General features: G+C 56.7%; 1 protein-coding gene and 1 long non-coding RNA gene across 7 annotated transcripts in view; one reads left to right on the forward strand and one right to left on the reverse strand.

Moving 5' to 3' along the window:
- Positions 1 to 524: 524 nt before the first annotated feature.
- LOC139007194 (uncharacterized) lies at positions 525 to 3,593 on the reverse strand. The gene is made up of 3 exons (XR_011470835.1): positions 3,381 to 3,593; positions 1,633 to 1,886; positions 525 to 1,327 (listed from the first exon to the last, which is right to left on the reverse strand). It is a non-coding gene; the product is annotated as an uncharacterized lncRNA (long non-coding RNA).
- HDAC7 (histone deacetylase 7) overlaps positions 3,077 to 24,189 on the forward strand; it is a 36,155-nt gene continuing 15,042 nt past the window's right edge. For 2 of the 6 annotated variants that reach the window (XM_070410352.1, XM_070410357.1), the window contains exons 1-8: positions 12,560 to 12,794; positions 18,301 to 18,351; positions 21,974 to 22,161; positions 22,262 to 22,364; positions 22,681 to 22,792; positions 23,345 to 23,460; positions 23,596 to 23,721; positions 24,079 to 24,170. In XM_070410352.1, coding sequence (XP_070266453.1) covers positions 12,725 to 12,794; positions 18,301 to 18,351; positions 21,974 to 22,161; positions 22,262 to 22,364; positions 22,681 to 22,792; positions 23,345 to 23,460; positions 23,596 to 23,721; positions 24,079 to 24,170 — 858 coding nt within the window. In that variant the 5' untranslated portion in view covers positions 12,560 to 12,724. Of the gene's footprint in view, positions 3,224 to 4,721; positions 4,794 to 4,828; positions 4,950 to 12,559; positions 12,795 to 17,911; positions 18,171 to 18,300; positions 18,352 to 21,973; positions 22,162 to 22,261; positions 22,365 to 22,680; positions 22,793 to 23,344; positions 23,461 to 23,595; positions 23,722 to 24,078; positions 24,171 to 24,189 lie in introns of those variants that run through there. The other 4 variants (XM_070410353.1, XM_070410354.1, XM_070410356.1 and 1 more) reach the window with 4 other exon arrangements.

The following is a 24,189-nucleotide window of genomic DNA, read 5'->3' on the forward strand; positions in this document are numbered from 1 at the left end:
AAGACTCGGGGGAGACAAGGCCGGTCCCATGGAGCTCATCTCTTCTGCTAGGTGCTTAGCTGAGCAGTCTGTGAAGAAGCCTGCACTCAAGAGCCTTTTATAAAAAAACCTTCCATGGTAACCAGGGTAGAGGAGAGAGAGGCAGCCTGTACCTTTCTGCCTCGTGTCTCTTAGGGTTCTTGGAGGCTCTCTAACATATCCCAGCAAGGGACATGTGACTTAGAAACTGGCTTAAGACTCGGTCATGGGAAGTAGGGCGTGTGAAATGGTAAGTAAACCTGGGGAGGGAGGGAGGGGCACAGTCCGTCTTCCCAGAGGCAGGTCCCACAAGCTACCTTCCTCTCTGTCTATACTTTGGGGGGCAGTGAGTCCTGGTGTGTGCAGAGAGTCAGGTGCTGGGTACCACGGGGCAGACACAGGCAGGGGGAGAGACCACCTTTTTTAAAATGTATTTTTATTGATTTCAGAGAAGAAGGGAGAGGAAGAGAGAGAGAGAAACATCAATGATGACAGAGAATCACTGATAGACTGCCTCCTGCACGCGCCCTCCTGGGGATCGAGCCTGCAACTCGGGTATGTGCCCCTGACTGGGATCGAACCCGGGACCCTTCAGTCCGCAGGCCAAAGCTCTATCCACTGAGCTAAACCAGCTAGGATGGGAGAGACCCTTTTTTGCTCAAATCTCTCAGAGCTCAGTGATTACGTCAAAAAGAAAGAGAAGGCTCACAAATAAATACATGATTGATGCACATGGTAGAAATGAGTACACAAAGGCCTGATTTCAGTCCAGAAATAACGACAGGAGTCCTGAGGGGATTAAGAGAGGGCGGGGGTGGGGTGGGGGATGCTAAAGGAGAGAGACACAGGGAAAAGACTGAGTGTCTGAAGTAACCAAGCAATTTTTCTGGAGGCCATGGGCACAGAAGAGGCATCTGGAAGGAGAGTGATCTGGTTTGGAAGTAAGGGCTGGGAAGAACACACCTGAGGTGGAAGAGCATGTGTCTTGCAGAGTCAGCATGGGGAGTCATGAGTAAAAAAGGGTGTGTTGGAGGTGTCCGGCTGGGGTATGGTCCTTGAAGGCCATGAATATCTGTCCCAATTCAGCAAATAACCATAGGGGGCTTGAATTCTGTGTAAGGCACTTAGCAAGACGCTACAAGAAATGCCATCACGACTAAGGCAGTAGCTGGGTTTGGGGGTGTCCACTCTTGAAGGAGAGTTGAGACAGACTGACAACGTGGGGTGGGGTCCTTTAATGGAAGGAAAGATCCCTCTGGCTATGGCAATCAGGGAATGGCTCCTGGAGAAGCTGGTACAGACTTGAGGACTGGAAAGATTTCAACAGGAGGAGAAAGGACTGTGAGGACATTCATTTTTGGAGGGAACATGATGAGCCAAGGTGAGGGAGTGGGAAGGAATGAGAACACGATGGGGAGCAGCCAGCAGCCCACTTTGGCTGCAATAATAATAGTAATCATAGCAACTAGCATTATTGAGCACTACGTACCAGGAGGCACTGGGCAGAACAGCAGCAAAAGAGAGAGAGAGAGATTGTGCAGCATGGAGCCAGGCAGCAGGGGGGCTTGGAGGCCAGAAAGGACTTTGGGAGGGTAAGTTAACAAGTGCACTCACCGCCCGCTGACTGAGTGCTGGGACACCCACAGGGACTGAAGACGGAAGTCGGCTGCTAAAAATCCCAGTTAGCAACTAGTGGTGAGGCTGGAGCTGTGCTTGTGGGAACTAGGAGTCTATGGTCAGAAGCTGGACCTCGGTGTGGCCAGGCCCTCTTAGGCCACTGTGGACTCTTGTTTCTCCGTCTGGCATGGCTCTGCCTCTGGCTCAGCCTCAATTTCTCCTTCTGTAGAATCCTGAGACTCTTGGGGTTCCTAGGAATAAGGGAAGATTGGGGTCAGGTGGAGGTTGCGCCCTGCCTTCCAGTGGTGATGCCTCACGGGAAGGAGAGCCTGGTGGATCAGGTTGTGGACCTCTCCCCTTCCCAGGAGCCACGGGGTCTGTAACCCAGCAGATTGCCAGAGGCGACAGGGCTGACAGACTAGGCTGGGAAGCAGAGTGGTGAGGTCCTCAGCCTCTGACCCCTGAATCTGACCTCCCTCTGCTAAAAGGGTGGAGGGGGTCAGGGAGGGCGCCGTGAAAAGCCGGCAGGAGCTGAGTTTATTAGCCGAGGGAGGGCTGGAGGCGGCTGCATTCCGACTCACAGACTGGAACATTTCTGTGATCCGCTGTAATGCACTGGGAGACACTGGGCACATTGCTGAAGTTTGACTCATAGGGACCGGGAGGGGGAAAGAAGGGGGGAGGGTGGTGGGGGGGAGAGGAATGGGAGGAAGAGAGGAAGAGGAGAGGAGGGAAGGAAATCCCTTGAGAAATTTTTTTAAAAAAAGAAAAACTTTCAAAACCCGCACCGCCCCCATCCCCGTTTTCTTTTAATAGGAACAGGCTGGACCCTTCGGTTCCCCTCTGCAGGCGTTGGGTGGGGGGTGGTGAAGGGGGAGGGCTGGGCAGTGATTCAAATCAGATCCTGGAACTTTCCTCAGGCAAGTCGTGCGGGGTGCGGGGTGGGGGGGGGGGGGTGTCCAGGAATCTCGGAGGACTGGGGGCTCCACGCGTGGCCCTCCGTGTGACTGTTTGCTCGCGGGCTGTACTTGTCTGCGCTCGTGCGCGCGGAGGTCCTTCCCGGGCGTGTGTCTGCGTAAACGATCGGGCCCTGTGTCAACATGGATGTGTGTCTGTGCCGTGCACGCAGGGCTGTGGGCGCGCAGGTAGCCGAGTTTCCGGGAATTGTGCGCGGGTCGGGGCGCCGCGCCTCGGGCTGGGCGGCGGGCAGCGCGGCGACCGCGCGCGGAGAGGGGCCGCGTCCCGCGCCCCGCGCTCCTCCCCGGCCGCGCGGTGTGTCCGCCGCCGCGCGGGGCACGTCTGCCGGGCGGTGTGTCCCAGGGCCGCGCGCGCCGGCCCCCTCCCTCCCCTCCCCCTTGGCCCGCTCTCAGCCTCAGATAAAGCATTTCCTTCCATTGTCATCCTACCCGGCCGGCCAGGCTGCCAGGGCCCTCCCCCTCCCGGCCCCCTCCCTTCCTCTTGCCGTCTCTCAGTCGCTCTGCAGCCTCCGGCGACTGGGGGGATGTGAGGCCGGCGCCCCAGCCCCCAGCCCCGCCATGAGCCCCCCGCTCTGAGGGCCGCGGCCCCTGGATGCACAGTCCCCGCGCTGGTGAGTACCGGGCAGCCGCCCCCAGCCCCGCCCGCCCCGCCCTGCGCGGTTCCTCAGCTCCGTCCGCCCGGCTCGGGCTCGGACTCGGGCTCCGGTTTGGGCTCCGGACTCCCCGCGGCCCGGCCCCGCGTGCGCCCCCCGTCCGCGCCCGCCCTACCCGGCTCCGCGGGGCTCGGGCCGGCTCCCAGCCGGGGCTGGTTCCGGGGCCGGAGGGCTCGGGCCTCCCGCTGGGCGCCCACATCCGCCCGCCCCGGGGCAGCGACAGGCCCGAGGGAGGGAGTTGGAGGCCCCGGGCCGCCGATGCTCAGGCCCGGGGTCCCTTCACCCCCATTCCTGGGGAGGACGGAGCGGGGGAGCGGGGGACCGGGGAAGGAGGGACGGCCACCGCGGCCCCGGGAGGGGGCGGTGCTCCGGGGCGGAAGGTTTGGAAGCGCGAGGGCAAAGGGCAGGACCCACGGAGTTGTGACCGGGCCGGTGGTGCTGGACATCCCATCTCGCGGATCCCGGCGGGGCCTTGCCGCGACCCCTCGGCTGGGGCCAAGTGACCCCCTGGATGGAGGGTCCGGGACTGGGAGGTTTCTCTGAGCACCGCCCCGCACCCTGCTCTCACCCATTAGGGTGAAGAGACACCTGTGCCCCAGTGTGCTGCGGAGGGGCTGACAGAGGTAGAACCGCAGGCGGTGCCCTGAGTGTTGGGGACAGGATGTGCGCACCCCCAGGCCTGGGGTCTGCTGGTGCAGGAAAGTGTGAGAGCAGGCTGCAGATCTGGAAGCTGGGCTGGGCTCTGACACGGGGAGTTTCTAGACCTGTGCGCTGAGAGAGAGCTCTCTGGGGCCTGCAGGCCACCCAGGTCCCCCCAACCCCTTCTTCCTTCCCTCTGGCTGCCCATTCGGATCTGCACATTTTGGATCTGACCTCGCCAGCCACTGCTGCTCCTCCCACCAAGTCCAGGCCATTCCCTAGTCCCTGTTGGCTGTCCTGCATACCCAGAGGCCTCCCCCTGCATCTGGACACTGGCCGTATTGCTGCTGCCCATCCCTCCCCACACACCAGTTCAACATCTGCTTGAGGCCCAGCTTGGCCTGCCAATTTCTAGGGTGAGAATGGGGCATTGGGTTTTAGTGGCCCTGCTGAGGACTCAACCTCTGGACTGTTCAGCCCGTTCCTTTGGGACTTGCCCCTGGACCCAGGGTCTTCTTTAAGACTCCTTCCCAGGCACTGGGCTGAAAGAAGAGAGACTGTGACTCAGTTTCCCACCCCCTAACGGGGCACTTTGGCAGCCCATTTCTCCCCAACAGGACCCTTCCATGAAGTGGCTTAGGTTGCCACACACACACACTTCTCTCTTCCCACCAGCCCTCTTAGACATCCCAGGCTCCCTTTTCAGCATCTGCAAGCCATCTCGTAGCTCCTCATAGCTTAGCATCTCATTCTTCTTCTCTGCTCTCTATTCCCTCTACCCACCTCAATTAATAAGTAATTTTCCTCTTTTCTGCAGTCACTTCTGAGGGAAACTAAGGCACAAAGCAGACGTGCTGTGTTATGCACAGTGAACCAAGACTGGAACCAGGTCCTGGACCTGCTGGGACTCCTCCCTTGCCTTTAGTCCCCTGATGCTCCTGGAACCTAGCAGGGCCAAGCTCAGAGCTGCCGCTGGTGTTACATCTGGAACGGTCTGGGGAAGTGTTCTCCTGAGTCCTCTGTGTTTGTTAGCTTGAGCTCATGGGTGGGTGTCTCTTTGGCCACCAGGTCTTAGGCTGGGATTGTGAGGCTGGGACGTTGCATTCAGGTCTTGCACTGACCCTCCCAAGAATCTAAAATGGTCACTCTGCTTTGATACTGAAGTTCAGTTTCCCCATCAATAAAATGGGGAGAAAATTTCAGGTGCACTTCCCAGAGCTCAGAGGAGGAGAGGTTAACTATAAAGAGAGGGATCAGTGTTCAGTGTGAGGGCTATTATGTCTCCCCCCCCCCCCCCCCCACCCCCCACTACCTTCAGGAATAACAAACACCAGCTTTCATCCTTGGTGGCTTCTGGGAATGAGAGTTGGAACTTTCCCTTCCTCCGTCCCTTCCTTAATCCTGATAATGGGAGTGAGCTCATGTGTGATGGGAGAGTGGGGGCCCTCTCTTGGCTGTGGGCATGCTTGCCCAAGGACCCGGGAGGAAAAAGCCTGTATAACCTCCACCTCTTTGTCTTCTTTCTCCTGGCCTTTCGTTACGAGCTGGTAATTTAGAAGTTGGCAGGGGCCTGAGAGAAGATGAGCTAGTGTAAGGCCCAGGGTCACACAGTAGGGAATGGCGGGCCGAGTGGAGCTGGAAGCAGACCTAACCCTGCCGGTGCCCATTCTCCTGGCCTTCTCCCTGGCCTGGCTCAGGTCCTGTCCATGCCTGCCCCTCAGAGCTTGGCCCTGGTCTGCCTTCAGCCAGACTGAGACTGGGGCCTATCATGGGCCTGGGAGCTGGGGGGAGGGCATGTGTCCTCCCTGAGGCTCCAGGACTGCGTTTGTGTGTGTTGGATTTGTTCACTAGATGGGGTACTTCCTCTGGGGCAGGAAGCTTTGATTTCCTGTGGTGGGGGCGTTGGTAGGATTAGGAGTGGGGGGCTCAGCTCTGGGCCATCCCTGATGTTGTTGTTTGGAACCACAGAAGGGGCAGACTTGTTGCAAAGGCTGTGTCCCCCAACCCAGGGAAGGCAGGATGGAGAGCACTGGTGAGGAGGCCCAGGCCGAGGCTGGAGAAGGAGGCTGTGAGGCTGCTGAGATGAGGGGGGTGGTGGGCAACACAGCAGGAAGCCTGGTCACCAGGTGACCCTGCCGGGTATTGTGTTTCCCTGTGATATTTCCCCCTGTTTCTGTGGTAACCTTCCCTGGGGGACCCAGGCTTTTGGGCTGCAGGAAGGTGCCCCCAGACAGCCCTTTCCTTAGAGGCCTGAGTGTTAGGAGGAGTCCCTAAATCTGGCCACCTCCTTAACCCTTTTGGCTGCTAGGACCAGGGCCTGGGAATCTAGGCAAGTGGGCAGAGCACTGAGGGGTGACTGGGCAGAGGCCCTTTTGCATCTTTTTGGGGTGAGGGAAAGGGGGAAGAGAAGGGCTGCTGGACTTTGGGGAAGGCTCTGTGCCTGCACTCACCCCATCTCCTCACTGCCCTCCTTCAGCGTCCCCCCCTACAAGGGGGAGGTGGACAGCATGCTGCCTGGGGCAAGGGATACAGGCGGAGGTGGCGGAGGCGGGAGGGGTGTTTTCATCAGTGAAGCATAGCTTCTTTGGTCCTGGACCAGTTCCCACAGGCAAAATAAATTCAGGATAGTGACTCTTTAGTGTGGGTCAACATGTGATGGGTGCGTGTGCACACGGGGTGTGCAGTGGGGGCCTGTGTGCCCCAGGCTATGTTTGCAGGTGTGGTTCTGTGACAGTTAGTGATCCACCTAGTGGCTTTGTGTTGGGTCTTTTGGGAGTATGTACACGTGTAATACAGATGTATGCCATCTGTATAGTGTATACCTTTGCTGTTTATGGCTCTGTGTGGGGAATATGTTCATGTTTTGGGGAGCTGTATACCTGTGCAGAAATGGCTTTTTAATAGAAGTCCAGATGTTGGCTGGAAAGCACCATCTCATTTGTGGTCCTCAGTCTCAGTTCCTGGACCATTTGTTTGGGAGTCACCTCGGAGTGTATTAAAAAGAAAGATCCCCATCCAGACAGATTCCGAATCTGCAGGGGAAGGGCCTGGGAATCTGGATTTTAGGCACTTCTGGTGCAAAGCCGCGTTTGAGGACAGGAGGCCCACCGATGTGGGCCAACCTCTTCATTTTTTTCTTTTGAAGAAATGTTGGGACTTTTAGAAGGTGTGCAGTTTGTCCAGGGACACAGGGGCTATTGAGAGGAAGAACCAAGACAAAACTCAAGCTTATGAAGACTGGCCCAGGGCTTAGCTATGCATCCTCTGTGTATGCAGGTATGCCCCTGTCCACACTCAGCGTGACGGAGGGGGCTAGGTGAGGCTGGTGCACACACTCACTGACCCTTGACCTTTCTCTCGGGGTCCCAGGCTTCCTAATCTTGCTCTCTGGTTACATCCTGCTTCCATCTCCCTGGGGAAATCCTGGAACTATTGAGCGTCAATCCTAAAGGTAATGTTGGCAACCAGGAGGCCCTATTTACTGAGCCAGTCATTCAGCTGTTCATCCATTCACTGGATTCTTACTGAGCCTTGACATGTGCCAGGCACAGATATGCAGTGAACACATCAGCAGAGCATCTGACCCCAGGGAACTTCCACTCTCGTAGAGGAGACAGACAGGACAAGTAAGCAAGTAAAGAAATGAGTATATACATCTAGTTACACATTGTGATAAACTCTAAGAAGGAAATGAACTGGGTGCAGTAATAGAGAATAACAAGGTGGGACTTCCTTAGAAAGGGTGGCCCGGGGAGGCCTGCCTGAGAAGGTGACATTGACGCCTTCTCTCACCTCCCCAGACTAGAAGTGAGCCCTCAGAGCCTTCTGAGCATGCTTGGGAACTGCCTGGATCCAGGTGGGGGATCTGAATTGCCAGCCTCTTGCCTGGCATGGGATACAGCAGGGTCTCTGTTCCTCAAGCAGCCCCCAGAGATTGGCCAAGGAGAAGAGGAACAGGGAGAGCTGGACAGGGTCCACCTTGAGGCCACTCCGTGGCTTGGGAGAGCAGCCGCTCCTTCATAGGCGAGTCCAGGCCCTGTGGGCATGTTGGATGTTGGGAAGGTAGCAGCCTCTCCAGGAGCTCTCAAGCGCCGCCCCATTCCTGACCCTCCTGCCTCACCTTCCTCCCACCTCATTTCCTTCCTCCCCATCTCCCCACCCTGGGACTCCTGTGCCAAGTCCCTCCCCTCTAGGTCTAGCCTGGCTGCCTCTGTGGCCACCGGAATTTATTTACCTGGCTCAGAAATCACCGCGGAGAGAGGGAAGGGGTCCAGGCTGAGAGGGGGCCTAGAGCCCTAGACCCTGGAAAAGAGGACAGAACCCGAAAGAAGGGTTGGGCAAATACTGTCGAGGACGGGGCCAAGAGAGGGCACGGAAGACACCTTGGCAGGGCACCACAGAGCCTCTCTTGGGCCCTTGCAATTTCTCCCCAAACTGGCTGAAACTCTCAGCCCAGGGGGAGTCATCAGCTAGAAGGCAGTGCCCCTCTCGGGCAGGTTAACTTTCACATCGGCGGCGGCCCTTTCACCTCCAACCTCCTCTGGGAGGGCACCCGGGGCTGCAGGCTGCAGAAAGGTGCAGCCCTCTCTAGAGCTGAGAGTTAGAGGAGCCTTCATCTAAGGGAAGAGGCCCGCCTGTCCCCGCCTCGGCTGGCATTCCACCCTGGGCCTCCTTTAGGCTGCTCAGTGCAGAGACCCCCTGGACTCCTGTGCCAGGCTCGGCCCTAGCCACTCCACAACCTCCACGGCAAGGTGGGGAGGGGACTTCTCCTAATGAGGAGGGCCCTGGGCTAAACTCACCATCCCCGCCCTGTCTCCAGCCACTTCCTTTTTTCCTTCAGTTCCCCGCAGGGATTGGAAACCCTGGCGCTTTGAGACTTTGGGCCTTCAGGGCCCAGCCTGAGCCTTGGAGAGAATGAGGGGTACCCTCTTCCCTTTCAGCAGTCCCCGCTCAGCTCACTGCAGAGCCCATTTCAAGGAGCCCAGCTCTGGCGCTGTAGTCACCCCATTTCTCCCTCCCCCAGCTCCCAGGATGGCAGGGAGAAGCAGGGCAGGCTGGGAGCCACAGGGTCGGAAAGAGCCCGGGGTGGGGGAATTTGGGGACTGGGCTGAAACTGGCTTGTTTTGCTTGCCCCACAAACCTTCTTGGGCATCCGCTGCGCCCTCTGGGGCGTTCAGGTTGTGGAACTGCTCTCAGAATGACAGGCCGGTGGCACCCAGTTGGGTCAGGGGGTGGGGGTGGGGTGAAGGCGGGGAGCCCCAGGCAAGGGGGAGCTGGAGGGTTAAAAATAGCAGCAGCCGGGTTTCAGTTAGCAAATGTGGAGGCGGGGAGCTGGAGGCGGGGCGGTGGCAAGCAGTGTTTGCCCACAGCGCAGGGCTGTTTCCCCTGGGTCCCAGGAGTGAGTCACCGTGGAGCTGCTGAGGAGGTGCTGCCACCTCGACCCTGGCGCAGGGGTTGAGCGCAGGCTTCACCCCGGGTTCGGGAGGATGTGCAGCTCCCTTCCTGGCCTTCAGGGCTGTCCTGAGAACTGGGCCAGGGGGATTGTGACATGTAGGGGAAGAAGCGTGCCATTCTGAGGCCAAAGACCTGGGTTTGAAACCCAGCCGACTGGCTGAGAGACCTTGGGCAAGGTTGCCGAGGGCTCTAAGTCTTGGTTTCCTCGTCTTTCAAGTGGGGATTTTCTCACATGCATGTGTAAGCACTTGGTGGATTCTACAGCACCCGACAGAAGTTAATTATCACCTTCGGTCTGCTGTGCCCATTGCGGAGCTTGGCGGGAGGGCCTTCCTGTGAGGACACAGGGGGAGGCCTGGACGACCTTTGCAGAGCCCTTTCTCCTGCGAACAGCTAAGTGTAACCTTAGTTACATGGTTCTCTGTGCCTCAGGTTTCTCCATCTGTAACGTGAAAATAACAGTTTCAGCCTCATGGAGTTGCTATAAAGATTAAAGCAAGTAATGTTAACACCGTGCCCGGTATGAAGTCAGTGTACACAGAATATTCGTCATTCTTATTAGTGTTATTTTCATATTTTTGAAGGTCAGGGATAGGGAATGCTGAAAACGCTAAGAACAGAAACTGGGCCCAGCCCCAGTTCACAGAAAAAAATCAGGCCAAATTCACTGTTCCAGATTCCTCCACCCATAAGGGCCTGGAGCAGCAGGCATCTGGAGCCAGAAGTCATAGGGTGGACTCCTCTCTCACTTCACTGCTCCTAGCCTTCCCCAGTGAGGTAGGACGCCGGGGAGCTGAGGGTCTCGAGTCCAGCTGGCATTGGAGAGGGCCTGGGACGGGACCACCCTGATGGCCCCATGGGGAGCACCTTGCCAGCATCTGCTGGGGTGACCTTTCGCTAAGCCCCTCCCTGGCAGCTCTTAGATGAATATGAGGCAGAGCAGGGATGGGAAGGTCAGTGATGTCAGCAGTGAGTATTCCCAGCACAGCGCCCTGGAAGAGGCAGAAGGCATTTCTCTCAGTAAATGATCATTATTCAGCTTGCAGGCATTCATCGAGTAAGTCCTGACTGTGTGCCCAGCCCTGTGCTAGGTCCTCTGTGTGATTCAGGAGAGGCAGAGGACGCTGGGTTGTAGATCACTCAGAACCTCAAGAGACTTGAGGTCCAAGAATTCAATACATGGAGTCAATGAAAGCCCAGTGGTCTGGGTCTCTGGGAACCAGAGGTTGGGTCTTGACTCTGCAACCCATTGGCTGTGTCAGTTGATATTTGTTTGTGTGTGTGTGTATTCTGTTTTTATTATTATAGAAGCAGTTTATGTTCATTGCAGGTAATCAGACAACACAGACAAGCAAAAATTAAAAACTAAATAAAAACTCCGCGATCCCAGCTGTCAGAGATCCCTGCCAGGATACCTGGGTGCACACCTTCCCATTTCCTGACAGGCCTTTGTACATCATGCTTTTTACCTAAATGAGATTACATTGTGTGTGCTGTTCCTCCAGGCAGTGCTTTCCACCTTCCACTAAGGTCACTTTTCATTTCATCGAATTCCCAGTTGGCCAGAAATTGTTCACATCTGGTTTGTCCAAATCAGTACCCAGGACCAGGCATCTGGCTATTGCATTCCCTGAAGGCTGTGTAAGCACCCTGGCTGGATTTGTGATCTGGAAAAATCCGGCTCACCAAGTCTTAAGGGCAGCCTTGGCCACAAAAGGGAGTCATGTCACCTGGAGAATCTGCCCTAAACACTGGCCATCTTCCAAAAATAACAGGCAAAATAAGGGAGCTACCGAGGCCTAAGTGGGATGGCAATCTCCAGGGTATTTACTGCCATTAATATTAATGTGGCTTCCCTGTTAATGCCAGCATTCATCAATAGCTTGTTGCTATTCACAGACTCATACCCATGATGCTCCCAGGCCATGGAGCAAGCCAGGATCCCCGCAGTGGCCTCTGCCTTCCCCTAACCCAGGTGCAAGGATGTCAGTGGCCCTTTGGCTGTGTTCTTAGTCCCCAGGAGCCTGCCATGAAGGTGGGTGCTCCCTTCTACACTAGTGGGTGCTCCATCCCTTCTACCAGCCCACGGGTGCTGTGTGTGTGTGTACGGCCTGAGAGAGAGAGAGAGAGAGAGAGAGAGAGAGAGAGAGAGAACGCTCGGGACAGCATCTCTTCCCAAGGGAGTTTGCTCACTGTGAAGGGTGACTTGCTGTGGTTATGCAACCTGCATTTCTGTAGGCCCCACAGTTTGCAGAGTGCTTCCACACAGCCTGTGATCCTCCCCTGCAGCCCTGGGAGGTTTGCTTGGTTAGTTATACCCTGCTGGAGGCAGTGCACAGGAAACAAAGTGGTAACATGTACATTGAAAAAGCAGGAAAAATATAGGATGAAAAAGGGAGTGAAGATGGAGTTGGGGAGTGCCTCCTAGAGACCAGAAACATGTGAGGGACACATGCAGAGATTATTCTCTGTTTTCATTTTTGTTGTTGTGGATGTTTTCTGGATGGAAGACCAGCACATTGTGGGAACATGTTGGCACTGGGCATCACCCCCAGGCCTTCGGAGGCCGGCCCCGCTGTGCCCTGTGGGCCCTCAGTGAGGTGGGTGGCACTAGTTGTGCACACCAGTGCAGTGATTATGAGCTCAGGTTCTGGAGTCCCAGAGCCCTCTTGCCATCTGTGTGATTTTCCTAATTTCCCTGAGCCTCAGCTTCCTTCTTTGTAAAATGAGGGTGATAATAGTATCAACCCTAATAGGGTTGTTTTGAGGACCAAACAAGATAGTAAAAGAGATGTCTAGTACAGTAACCAGCACACAGTGAACATTTAATACATGGTTGTTGATCATTACTAACGTTAATAATTATAATGCGATAATTATTAATGTAACTTAAACTTTTCCCTGGCAGTCTCTAGAGTGGCTGAGTGGCCTCTTGGTTGGCATAGGTGAGAGGCACTGAGGAAGGCCCCTCTCCTGGCTCACGTGCAGCAGGGAGAGGCAGATGGGCGGGCAAGCAGGAGTGGGGTACACACACAGGGAGGCAGGGTCTGGCCTTGGAGGGCCCAGAGCCGAGGGATCAACGAGGAGGGCAAGTGAATGACTATGAGACCTCTGAGGGGGGAAGGAGAGGCCCTGAGAGGTAGCCCCAGGTGGTGACGATGCTTCCTGTTGGGGCAAGCGCTGGCCCTTGAGAAAGATTGTCTAGGACTGTCTGCTAAGAGGGAGTAGCTGGTTTAAGTGGAGCACCAGGAGGTGGGAGAGGTGGGGGGAGACAAAAGCAGAAGCTGACAGGACCTCACCTCTTCTCCTCGTGTTACAGATGGGGCTCCCATCTTCACTGCTCGGGATGTTTTGCTTAAGATAGGAATGATGGTGGTTAGACATTCGGGCAAACTTCCTGTCTTAGGGATTGGAACTACTGGAGCGAGGAGTGAGAGTAAGTGGGAACTTTTACTTCCGAGTGCTTCAGGACCTGCGTAAGTGGGGCCGTCTGGACCAAGGGCTGGGACTAGGGGAGCCTGCCTGCTCAGGAATTCCCTAAGTGGCAGGGCAGGCCTCCCCTGCTGCAAGAAGGCTGTGGTGACAGGAAGTGGATGCTGCCTGCCTGAGCGAGTAGCTCTGCTCTTGCCCTCACGCCTTCACAAAGAGCAGGCTGGGAGGACCGAGTGGTGGGTCCCAGAGGCCCCCGAGGCCGGCAGGGCTTGGAGGAAACCCCGTTTTTCTTTGCTACGGGACTGTGAGGCTCTCCAGAGAGCGCTAGTCCCGAGGACCGGTCGCCGCCCACATTCAGCATGCCCAGTTCTCCCTGCCTGCGGGTCCAGGGGTCTCCATCATGAGAGGCATGGAGGGGAAGAGGACCTGGGGCTGGGCAAGGAGCCAGGGAGGGCGCTTTTCCCACCCCTGGAGAGCTCAAGCTGCCGCTGCCATGGTTACGTCTGCTTCCTGTTTGATTCATCTCAAACAGCAGAAAGAGGGGGGCGAGGCTCCCAGCTTGGCCACCGCTGCGTGGGGCTGTTTACAACAGCCGCTTGCGGGATTCCCAGAAAGAGACTCCAAACCGGACATCCTGCGGCTGCAAAATACCCAGGTGTCAAGAGCTAAAAATAGCTGCCACCCGGCCCCAGCACGGGGGAAAGGGGCAGGCTTGCTGCGAAGGCTGGAGGGCCAGCTTGCCGGCTCTCACATCCAGCCTCCTGCTGGGTGCAGCTGCTGAGCCTGCAGAGCTCCAGTCCCCTCGCCTTAGGCTGACAGGAGGCCTTTGTCGTGGCAGCCCCACGTCCCAGGCAGCTCACCTGGGAGCCCCGCCTCTGCCCCCGTGGGCAGCTGGTCCCTCTGCCTGCACTGTGGACCTTGCTTTGGGATGCTAGTGAGAGAGCCTCGAGGGACCTGGGAGCCTCTAGAGAAGGGATATGGCAGAGCACTCGAGAGCAGGGGAAATGAAGCGGGTGCTCCTCCAAGACCCCCGACCCTTTGCCAGCCCCACGTGCCCACACGCAGTTTGAAGTCATTGCGTGGAATCTGGGAAGCCAACAGTCAGTTGCCATCAAGAAGTGATTCTTCAGGATTGTCTTCGCGGGGCCCAGAACTGAAATAGGCAGCTTCTCCCCTCCAGCCTGCAGCAGGGGTGGAATTTACTGCTGGTCGGGGTCTCTGGGGGCGGTGCGACTTTCCCGGTGCCCAGCTAGGTCCTGCCTTTGCTCTCCCCTTGCTGGCCTGCAGGGAGAAAAAGTGTTGGGGAGAAGCAGTTGGGTGTGTTGGTTAAGAACTTGGATTCTGGAGCCCAATTGCCTGGCTCAAGTCCCAGCTCAGCCACTTCCAAGTTACGTGACTTCAGACAACACTGCTGGGCCTCAGCCTGCTGATCTATGTAATGGCAATAAAAACGGTAACCATCTTGTTGGTTTGTCATGAGGGTTAGATGAAGTAGCACATGTAAGGCACTTAGAGCAACTCCGGGCACACAGTCCAGTGTTAGTTTACAAAAGTTCAGATGGAAGAGCAAGCAATGAGACTGGTTGGGAGAGACATGGGATACACGATGGGGCTGAGGTCGGCGTCCGGGAGAAAATGGACTGTGGTAGAGGAGAGGAGGATGAAGTGCTTGTGCCAGAGAGAGGCTGCAGGCAAGGTCAGGGGTAAGCAGTATTGATCACAGCCATGAAGGCAGCACCAACCACAGGCGAGGTGGCTCACGCACAGCGTGGTTCATCTCAGATGACTGCTCCCACGCAGATATTCTTATCCGCTCATTACAGGAGCAGCTGAGGCCTGGCCAGGTTACATCGTGTCCCTGGCTCTCCCTGCTGGTCACTGAGGGAGTCAGAGTTTGAAGCCAGGTCCATCTCTACTCTGAGGACCCTCACTTCCATGACTTCATGTGGCACGAGTTTCCAGGCAGCTTCCAGCTCCCTGGGTTCTGGGTAAATCTGAGCAATAGGCAGCTTCGTGCCAAGAAAATTAGTAAGAGAATTTCTGGAAGGGAGACTCAAGAAATTGTCAAAAGGGGTTGATTCTAGGGAAGTTCAAGGGAGTTGGATGAGCGAGAAACTTTGTTTTATACTTCTTGAGGCTCCTTGGAAATTGGTTAGTATCTACGTAGCATTTTTTTTAAATTAAAAAAAAAAGTGTGCTTTATTTTAAACTCCTTGGAAGTGAGAACCAGATTTCATTCTTATTTCCATCTCTTCAACCCCCAGATGAGTGACCTCACAGGGAGGTCCTTAGTACCTGTGTCTGGGGTTAACTTTCTGGGTTTGATCTGGCCTGGCTGTGCCGCTGACCTGCCAGGTGACTGGGACCCAGCCCCTTGCCCTCTGTCTTCCCTCCTCTGTGTTAGCCTGAACAGTCTCTAAAGGCCACCGTTCCCAAAGTCCTCAGACTCTCTGACCTGAGTGCCTTCCAGAAGAGCTGCTCTGAGCTCAGCCCTCGCTGTGTCAGAGAGGTCTGGCAACCATGCTGTTCTTTCTTGTGTTTGTTTATTTTGGGATCTTCCTGAAGCCATTTCACCCCCCAGCTTTCCTCTTCTCTGCCAGCCAAATACGGAGTCAAGCTTTGTCCCGCCTGTGTCGGAGCTGCAGCGTGGGGCGGGCAGGGGTCAGCATTTGGCCTCCTGCTGCTGCTGCCTGCTCTCCTCTGGCTGTTGGGGCCTAGGCCTCCTTAGCTGGTCAGGAGGCCAGGCATGTGGAACCGCTTAAGAAAGATTTTGGAGGTGATGGGAGGAGGCTTCTGGGTGGCAGTGCTCCTCGGGAAGCCCTCTCCCTGACCAGGGGCCTGCCACCCCTGGGGGAGCAGGTGATCAGGCAGGCTCAGGTTTCTGCGCGGCAGGTAGGGCCCAAGGCAACAAGGTAGGAGGGGAGAGCAGCTCGGGCAGGTGCCCAGGGATAGAAGAGTGGCCTTTGTGTCTGCTCTGGAGGTTGCTGAGGGCCGGGGTGGACCACTGGAGCAGGATTTCTGGGGCTCTTTGGTTCTGGATGAGAGCAGGTGTTCTGGTTTGGGGAGGTGACTCGGTAGGCCCAGTGCCTCGGTGCTGAGTAAACTGCCCCTTCAGCCTGACTACAGCTGCTTCCCAAGATGGTAGAAATCGGGGGGGGTGGGGGGGGCAGCCAGGATTCCAAAAAGGAGATGTGTGGAGAAGGATCCAGCCCTATGAAGCATTCTCGGTCCCTCAGGTCCATTCACTCCTGATCTTATTACAGTTAGACCACAAATTAGTGGTAGCTCTGAGAGGGGCCAAGGAGAAGAGGGGTCCCCTGTGTTATCCCCAAGCCTGGGTTGCAGGATGTTCACTTTCTGGTTCCAGTTCAACCACCGACTGTGTCCCTTTTAATACCTTTCCTCCCTCTGGGACACAGGAAAGCTGTTCCCGGGATATTTTCTCTATTGTTCTGGGCTCTTCTGAACTCAGAAGTTGTCAGCACAGAGCCAGGGAGTTAGGGGAGAAGCAGAACTTTTTTCCAGGAATTGCTTTTGGAAGCAGCCCCTGTTGGCAAAACACACACACACACACACACACACACTTTTTCTGAACAGAATGTAGACCATCAATCAGCATCACAGAACATCCCTTTGGGGCCAGGCAGCCACACACTACAGAGTTCAGGGCCATTAGTTTTCCTCCAGAAAGTGCAGGGTGTCCAGAATCCGCAGTTACCAGGGGAGCGAAGCGCAGAGAACCGGGTTCTGTTCCAGAGCGTGAAGGCTGCTGACCAGGCCTCAGGCAGGGACCCACGGAGGTAGGAGAGAATTCCCCAGAGGCAGGGACTTTAGGCCGGACGTGGCCTCTGAGAGTGCAGCCCGGAGCCTGGTTCAGAAACCTGTCTTGGGGGACCAGGTCCTGCAAAAGAGAGAGGCGGTCCTAAGAGAACCTGAGATAGGGGTTACCACGTCCTGGGGTGGAGAGGCTGCCTCCCACGCCAGTGTTCCTTGGGGCTCACAGACCTTGAGAAATGTTCATGCCCGGTCCCAGGCAAGGGGCCAGGAGAGAGTCATTATGTTCCACTCACCAGTTTCCGCTGGGTGCCCAGCAAGGTGTTAGGTGCAGATGGGCATGGCTTACAAACGACACCCAGGGACCATAATTAGTGGAATGTCCAGGTGGTGGACACAGAATGGCTGCTCTGGGAAGCCAGGGGAGGTCAGGATGAGCTTCAGGAGGACATGGGCGTGGACTGGACTTCAAAAGATGGGCAGAATTTGAATAGGTGGAGTGGTATTTCCCTCCCAAACAGTGTCATTCAAAGCTCGGGGCCCTGGTGATGGAAGCCAGTTGGTGGGAGCCTCTCTGTGCCTGGAGTTGCCCCCTCCCCCAGCGCCTGCCTGCAGGGAGTTCTCCTTTTCAGCTTTGGAAGAGGAACTGTGGCTGCCCCTTAGACACAGCCCAGAGAGCAGCACTCACCAGTTGTCCTCCAGAAAATATTCCTTGTGCCAAAGGAGGGCTTCTGTGTGTCCACCAGACGCCCCCTCCCAGCTTTCCAATCTCCTGGCCTCCTGTCTCCTCGACCCTGAGCAGGGGCAGCAGGAGGGAAAGTGTCCACTTTGGACAGGTGGCCTCTGGACTCACCTTGTCTTCCCCCACCCCATCCAGTCTCTGTACTCCTCAGGGCCCCTCTGCTGCTCACAGCTCTGGCCCTACCGTGGCGTTTCATGGGTTCTGAATGGGATGGGTCTGAGCTGGGCTTGGGAGGCTGTGACAGGTGGCCATTTCCAGAAGGAAGCACTTCTGTTACAACTTATTCAAGAAAAAGGCTGAGCAGTTCTTTCTCTGGGTGGGGGGCCGGGGGCCGGGGGGGGGGGTGGGGGCGCTGGCTGAAGGGCACAGGCTGGAGCAGTAGGAGGAAAGGGGTACCTACTATGGGGTCCTTGGGCTGCGCATTCCAGACCCATCACTTTGCAGCGCCCACCAGGCATGACTTGACCTCCAGGCCATGACCTAGTCCCTCCCCCACTGTGAAGCCTCTGAGGGGGCTCGGGTCCCCTTTTCCAAGCCTCCTCCTCCTCCTCCTCCCTCTTGGCATCTTCAACAGGTCTCACCAGCCCTGCTGTCCCACCTCCGGCCCCACCTCACCTCCCAGCCCCTTCTTTCCCTTGGGGCTACGGGAGCCTGGGCCCAGGGAAGATTGAATCTGAGCACATTGGGAGGGCTGAGGTCATTGTTGGGTGAACGGGCCTCCCTGGGTTCCTGCTGTGGACTGAGCTCCCGCAGGGTGAGCTATCTGAGTCCCTTAGGAGATTGGATGAGGAAGAGGGAGCTGAGGATCGCTGTCATCCGCATGGGGATTTGAGGAAAGGAATGGGATGGAGTCTTCTCTTTTTGGTGAGCTTCTGTTGGAGGTGCCAGGTTTTGGAGGGCTCAAGCCAGGGGCCTGCCTGGCTTGGACATGTTCCCTCCCTCTTCCTTGCCCCCTTCCTGCAGCCCCTTCACTCCATCTCTCTTCTCTCTACAGATGGGACCCAGGTGACCCCGGGTGCCCACTGCCCCAGTCCCCCTGGCACAGGTAAGCATCCTGAGGGAGACTGGGTGGGAAGTGGGAGCTGAGGGTGGGAAGGACATGAGGAGGGCGAGTAGCTGAGCAGTGGTTGGGCAGGGGAGCTGGCTGATCTGCCAGAGAGTCTGGAGGTTGGGGTTCTGGGGGAGGGGTGAATTGGGGTTGCATGGGAAAAGGGTGAGGAGTAGAGATAAAGAGGCCACTCTGGATCCAGGCCAGCCCCAGTGCTAGGAAGCACGACAGGAAGAGGAAAGGCAGGATGCGGTGAAACAGGAAGGCAAGTAGGAAGCTCATATTTATACTCAGGCCCCTGCCTCCCGTCGGGCTCATGTTCTCAGTTGTTGGCTCGTCCTGTCCTCACGCCAGCTCTGCAAGGGCGTGGCAGCTCTTGCAGGATGGAGGATGCCTTGTGCTGCTCAGGTAGGAGGGGAGGGACCCCTCTTCCTGGCTCTCTCATCTCCCTTGCCTCCTATTACGAGTAGGCTGTGCTGAGCAAGGAGGGGAGTGGACTTCCTGCTGCTGCTCTGGTTAGGACATGCCTGTGGGCTGGGCCTGGGCTGGGGCTGGATGAGGCTCCCTTTCTTCAGCCAGTATCCACTGAGGACCTACTGCCTACATGCCTGATGCTGAATATTACACATGGCAGGGAGAAATGAGGTGTCCTCTTTGCATCCGTCCTGGCTATCCAAAAGCTTACAGGGAGGCTGTGGAGATAGGACACAAAGAAAGAAAAGTAATAGCAGACTGCAGTATGTGACCGGTGCCAAATGAGGGGACGTCTGGTTAATGTGTTGATCCATTCATTCAAGAAACATTAAATTCACCATCTATTATTATTTAGTCTTCACAGATGTGTAATTTTCAAAAAATTAAATATAGAAATTAGGAAAAGAAAAATTAACCCCATCTCTGTGCCAGGGGCACCTTCCTATGCATTTTTTTTTGGGGGGGGGGGGGGAATACAGAGATTTATTTATTGATTCAACCAGTGTTTATTGGGTGCCTATCATGTCCTGGGCACTGTTCTAGCTTCTGGGATAGGGAGCAATAAGCAAAACCAAGTCCCTGACATTGGGGCTTCCCTCAGACCACGCAGTGCTTGTGGGGCACAGAACTGTCAATGTCACTGAAATCCATGTGGCACCGGGCTGGGTCCAGGGAAGAGAAGAGGGAAGATTCTAGCTGGGCTTGGAAGGGTGGGACCTAGAAAAGTAGAATTAAAGGGTGAGGACAGCACCAGGAGGGGGACATTGTAAGCAAAACTCAGAGGACAAAAGGCACATGGGCTTTTGACAGGATGGGAGCCGATGGCTGAGATGGAGGATTTATGTTCAGATGTAGGAGAAAAGATGAAAAAAGCAGGGTTAGCACCAGACGGTTCAGACCTCCACATGCTGAATCCCCCTGCAAGCCGTCCCCAGGCTTTTAGGCAGAGCCATTTCCAGAAGACTTCTGCTCTGGACCCTGGAGGTGCTGGGAGTGAGGGATGGGGCTGCCCATGGTCCGTATGTGGCTGAAGCTACAGCTGCAAGCCCTCTTGCATCATCAGGCGAGTCACCCCAGGAAGCCAGGACACCAGATGAGGAAGGACAGAGACCCTTCCTGGGACAGGAGTGTGTTGACATTGGAGGCCCATACTCAACCAGAATGCCCGGGTTCCCTGGATGGATGCATGAACAAGGGGTCCGGGAGTCACAGCTGTGCATTGCCAGTTACGGGCTGCATCTGGGTGCACAGCCATCCCTTCTGGTCTCCTGACACCTGCTCTGCCCCTCTCTGCCTTTTCATGGTGAGAGAATGTTAGAGCAGCTGCCCCTTAGCCTCAGCCTACTGCCGGTCCCTCCTCTGTGCCCAGTGAGAAACACCCGCCAGGGGCGGCAACTTGCTGAGAGTCACTGGGGGAACGGAGCTGGAACACTGGCCTCGGCAGGACCGGAACCCATGCTCCCAGTCTGCTCGGAGCTGGGTGGCCTTTAGCTGAGCCTCAGTTTCCTTATTTGGGATAAGAAAAGAGTAGCAACCACCTCCCAGGGCTTATGGTGGTGATGAGGTGAGAAGGTTTTGCAGCCACATGTGCACATGTGCTACAGAGGCTAGGACAGTGACTAGTAATGGTTGAGCTGGGCCTGGAGGCCGTGTTTCCCGACTCCCTGGCTGGTGCTTTGCCACAGTGCCTTCAGCCCCCCACAGCCTCAGGCCCCGGGGACAGCCTGGGGCTGCCCTGATGGGGGTGGCTCAGCACTGGAGGAGCCGAAGCAGGCCTCTTCAGAAAGGTTTCAGCGCTGTGTGCTCTGAGGGCACCTGCTCCCACCCAGACCTGCCTCCACTTCTCCGGGAGCATCTCCGGCTGCTCAGCCCAACCTGGCTCAGCTGGCTGTGCTGGTGGAGAACCTGGTCCGGCAGCTAGTTATAAATAGCCCCTGCACCCACAGGCTTGGCAGGGTGCTCCTGGCGTGGGTGCAGAGGACACTCGAGAAGAGGCACCTGAGTTGTGTCCTCACCACTGCAGGCCCAGAGCTGGCGGGAGGGCACCCGAGAGCAGGCTCCAGGGCCACATGGGCTGTGCAGCCCTTGGGTGGTGGCCAGGGCTTGGCTGCAGGTTTGAGGCACCGCTTCTTTTTTTTTAAATCCTCACCTGAAGACATTTTCTCCATCGATTTCTAGAGCGAGCAGAAGGGAGGAGGGAGAGAGAGAAGAGAGGAAAAACATCTATGTGAGAGAGACACAGTGATTGGCTGCCTCATACATGGGCCTTTACCGGGGCTGGGAAACTTGCAACCAAGGTACATGCCCTTAACTGGACTCACCCTTCGGTCCTCAGGCCAACACTCTAACCACTGAGCAAACTGGCCAGGGCGAGGCATCGCTTCTTTATCCTATGGCCTGCGGTGGAGTAGGGAGGGTGGTGACTGAGAGGGCCTTTGAGGCCCTTTGGGGTTGGAGGCTGAATAAGGGTGAGCGCTGTGCACCTGTCTGATCTCTGTCTTTGAGCACAGCTCATTGGGGGCAACTGGGTCAAATCCTCATTCCAGGTGGGCAGAAGGGAAGGAGAGAGCAAGGCCCAGAATGTACCACCAAAGGGCTCTCAGCTGTTTCTAGGTCCCCACAACCCCAGCCTCCCACCTTTTAGTGGAAAGCAGAGGCTCAATTCGAACCCCACAAGCGATAGACTAACCATGGACAGTTGAGATCACCTCCTTACTCATGGGTGACATGGAGTTGAAAATACCTGCCTTCTAGGGCCGTGGTGAGGATGGAATGAGGAAAAGGCCCCTAGAGCAGTGATGGCGAACCTATGACACGCGTGTCAGAGGTGACACTCGAACTCATTTTTTTGGTTGATTTTTCTTTGTTAAATGGCATTTAAGTATATAAAATAAATATCAAAAATATAAGTCTTTGTTTTACTATGGTTGCAAATATCAAAAAATTTCTATAGGTGACACGGCACCAGAATTAAGTTAGGGTTTTTCAAAATGCTGACACGCCGAGCTCAAAAGGTTCGCCATCACTGCCCTAGAGCATGTTTTGTTACTTTGAGTCAAGTGAGCCTGGCGGAGGCCATGAGGCTGTAATCCGCCCCTGCATACAGACTTTTCAGCTGACTCTACTCCTTTCTGTGTGTCCTCAGGCTGCCCCAGGCCCCACGCAGACACGCCAGGCCCTCAGCCCCAGCCTATGGACCTGCGGGTGGGCCAGCGGCCCCCGGTGGAGCCCCCACTGGAGCCCGCGCTGCTGGCCCTGCAGCACCCCCAGCACCTGCACCACCACCTCTTCCTGGCAGGCCTGCAGCAGCATCGCTCGGTGGAGCCCATGAGGGTAAAGATAGGAGCTCAGCCCCCAAACCCCCTCTCTCCCTTCAGCCTCCCCCCAGACCCTGTCTCAGTCCTTAACTCCTTGCCCCTTCCTGGGCGGCCAGCCCTGCCCACAGCTCTCCATGGACACGCCGATGCCCGAGTTGCCAGTGGGGCAGCAGGAGCAAGAGCTGCGGCAGCTTCTCAATAAGGACAAGAGCAAGCGAAGTAAGGATGGAGGCCTCCCGCCTGTGTCCATGGCCCACCCACCTGGGCACAGAAGGGCTGGGGTGGTAGTGACGCCAGCTCAGGTCACCTTCTGCTTGCTGGGCTCTGTCTGTGAATGTAGGTGGGGTAGAAATGGGGGTGGTGTCTGAGGTGGGGCCTCGGGCTTGGCTCTTGCCTGAGGAATCCTGGGACACCTCGTACTATACTAGGGGTGTGGAAAGGCAATGGGCAGAAAATGTGCAGGCAGGCCACCTGTCCACCCACTCCAGCCCCACTCATGGTGTGTGTGTCTCCCCCGCCCCCCCCTCCCCTGCAGGCGCTGTGGCCAGCAGTGTAGTCAAGCAGAAGTTGGCAGAGGTGATTCTGAAGAAACAGCAGGCAGCCTTAGAGAGGACAGTCCATCCCAGTAGCCCCAGCATTCCCTACAGGTAACGCTCTCTCCCACCTGTTCCCTCCTGTCCCTGCCATGCCCTCTCCTCCCTATAAGTCCACCTGTGAGCACTCATTTACCCTCTCCCAGCTGCTTATCACCTGATCCTTATGCCTCACCTCCCTTAGTAATACCTCCCCAGTCCCCTCTCCCAACTGACACCTGCCCTCCTCTCTTCTTCAGTTACCTCCCCACCCCCCACCTGAGGCTTCCATCTTTGTGCACACACCCACCCACACAGGCTTTCTTCTTCCACACAAGTCCCTTCTCTTTTCTGTGTCTCCCCTAAGCACAAAAGTACCCTGGTTCCTAGAGCAGGTTCCTCTCAGGGAAGACGGTCACCAATGTGTCTGGGACCCTGGCTGCTGGTAGGGTGGGTGGCCCGATGCTGCCACCTGGAGATGGCCCCTGTTCCTGCCAGTCCCACCTGCCCCCCCTGCTGGCTGCCACCTCCCCTGGCCGGTCCGGTGGCCATGCTGAGGAATGAGGTTGTGGCCAGGTCTCTGGGCACCCCCATCCCTCTGAAGCAGCCTTGGCACTCACCCCACAGGACTCTCGAGCCCTTGGAGACGGAAGGAGCCACCTGCTCCATGCTCAGCAGCTTCCTGCCTCCTGTTCCCAGCCTGCCCAGTGACCCCCCAGAACACCACCCTCTGCGTAAGACAGGTGAGTGGGACAGGCAGGCGGGGACCCTTCACGAGTTAGGGGGAGGGCCTTGAATTGGGACGACTGGGAGGGAGGGCTCATGGGCAGAGGGGAGGAGGGTGGGTGTGGGGCCAAGTAATGCTGGTGCTCCCATAGTCTCTGAGCCCAACCTGAAGCTGCGCTACAAGCCCAAGAAGTCCCTGGAGCGGAGGAAGAACCCGCTGCTCAGAAAGGAGAGTGCCCCTCCCAGCCTCCGGCGGCGGCCTGCCGAGACCCTCGGAGGTGAGGGCCAGCAGCGGGGCATGGGCGCAGGCAGGGGTGACTGATCTTGTCCTTTTGGGTGAGGTCCCACCAAGATGGGTCCCCTCCTCAGGGTTCCCATGGGTGCTGGTACAGGGTGTTGCCCTACACACTTGCCAAGGGTGAGTTGGGGCTGAAAGCCAGCCTCTGCTCTGTTGGCTAAGCTGCCCAGAAGAATTGCCTTAAAAAGTGTGCAAAGGCCCTGGAGACTAGTGGTGGCCTGCCCTCTTCCTGCCCTTCTGGGAGGAAAGCAGGAAGCAGAGGCAGCCCTCTTGGCTACTGGCTACTGCCTGGCCCCTGACTGTGCCTCCCTCTCCCCCCCACCCCCCTGCCCCCCAGACTCCTCCCCCAGTAGTAGCAGCACACCCGCGTCAGGGTGCAGCTCTCCCAATGACAGCGAGCACGGCCCCAACCCCATCCTGGGCTCGGAGGTAAGGCCCTGCTGGGTGG

The sequence above is a fragment of the Myotis yumanensis genome, unplaced genomic scaffold, assembly GCF_028538775.1.
Source record: "Myotis yumanensis isolate MYYU_CA2020_CCGP unplaced genomic scaffold, mMyoYum1.0.hap1 SCAF_3, whole genome shotgun sequence".
Lineage (NCBI taxonomy): Eukaryota > Metazoa > Chordata > Mammalia > Chiroptera > Vespertilionidae > Myotis > Myotis yumanensis.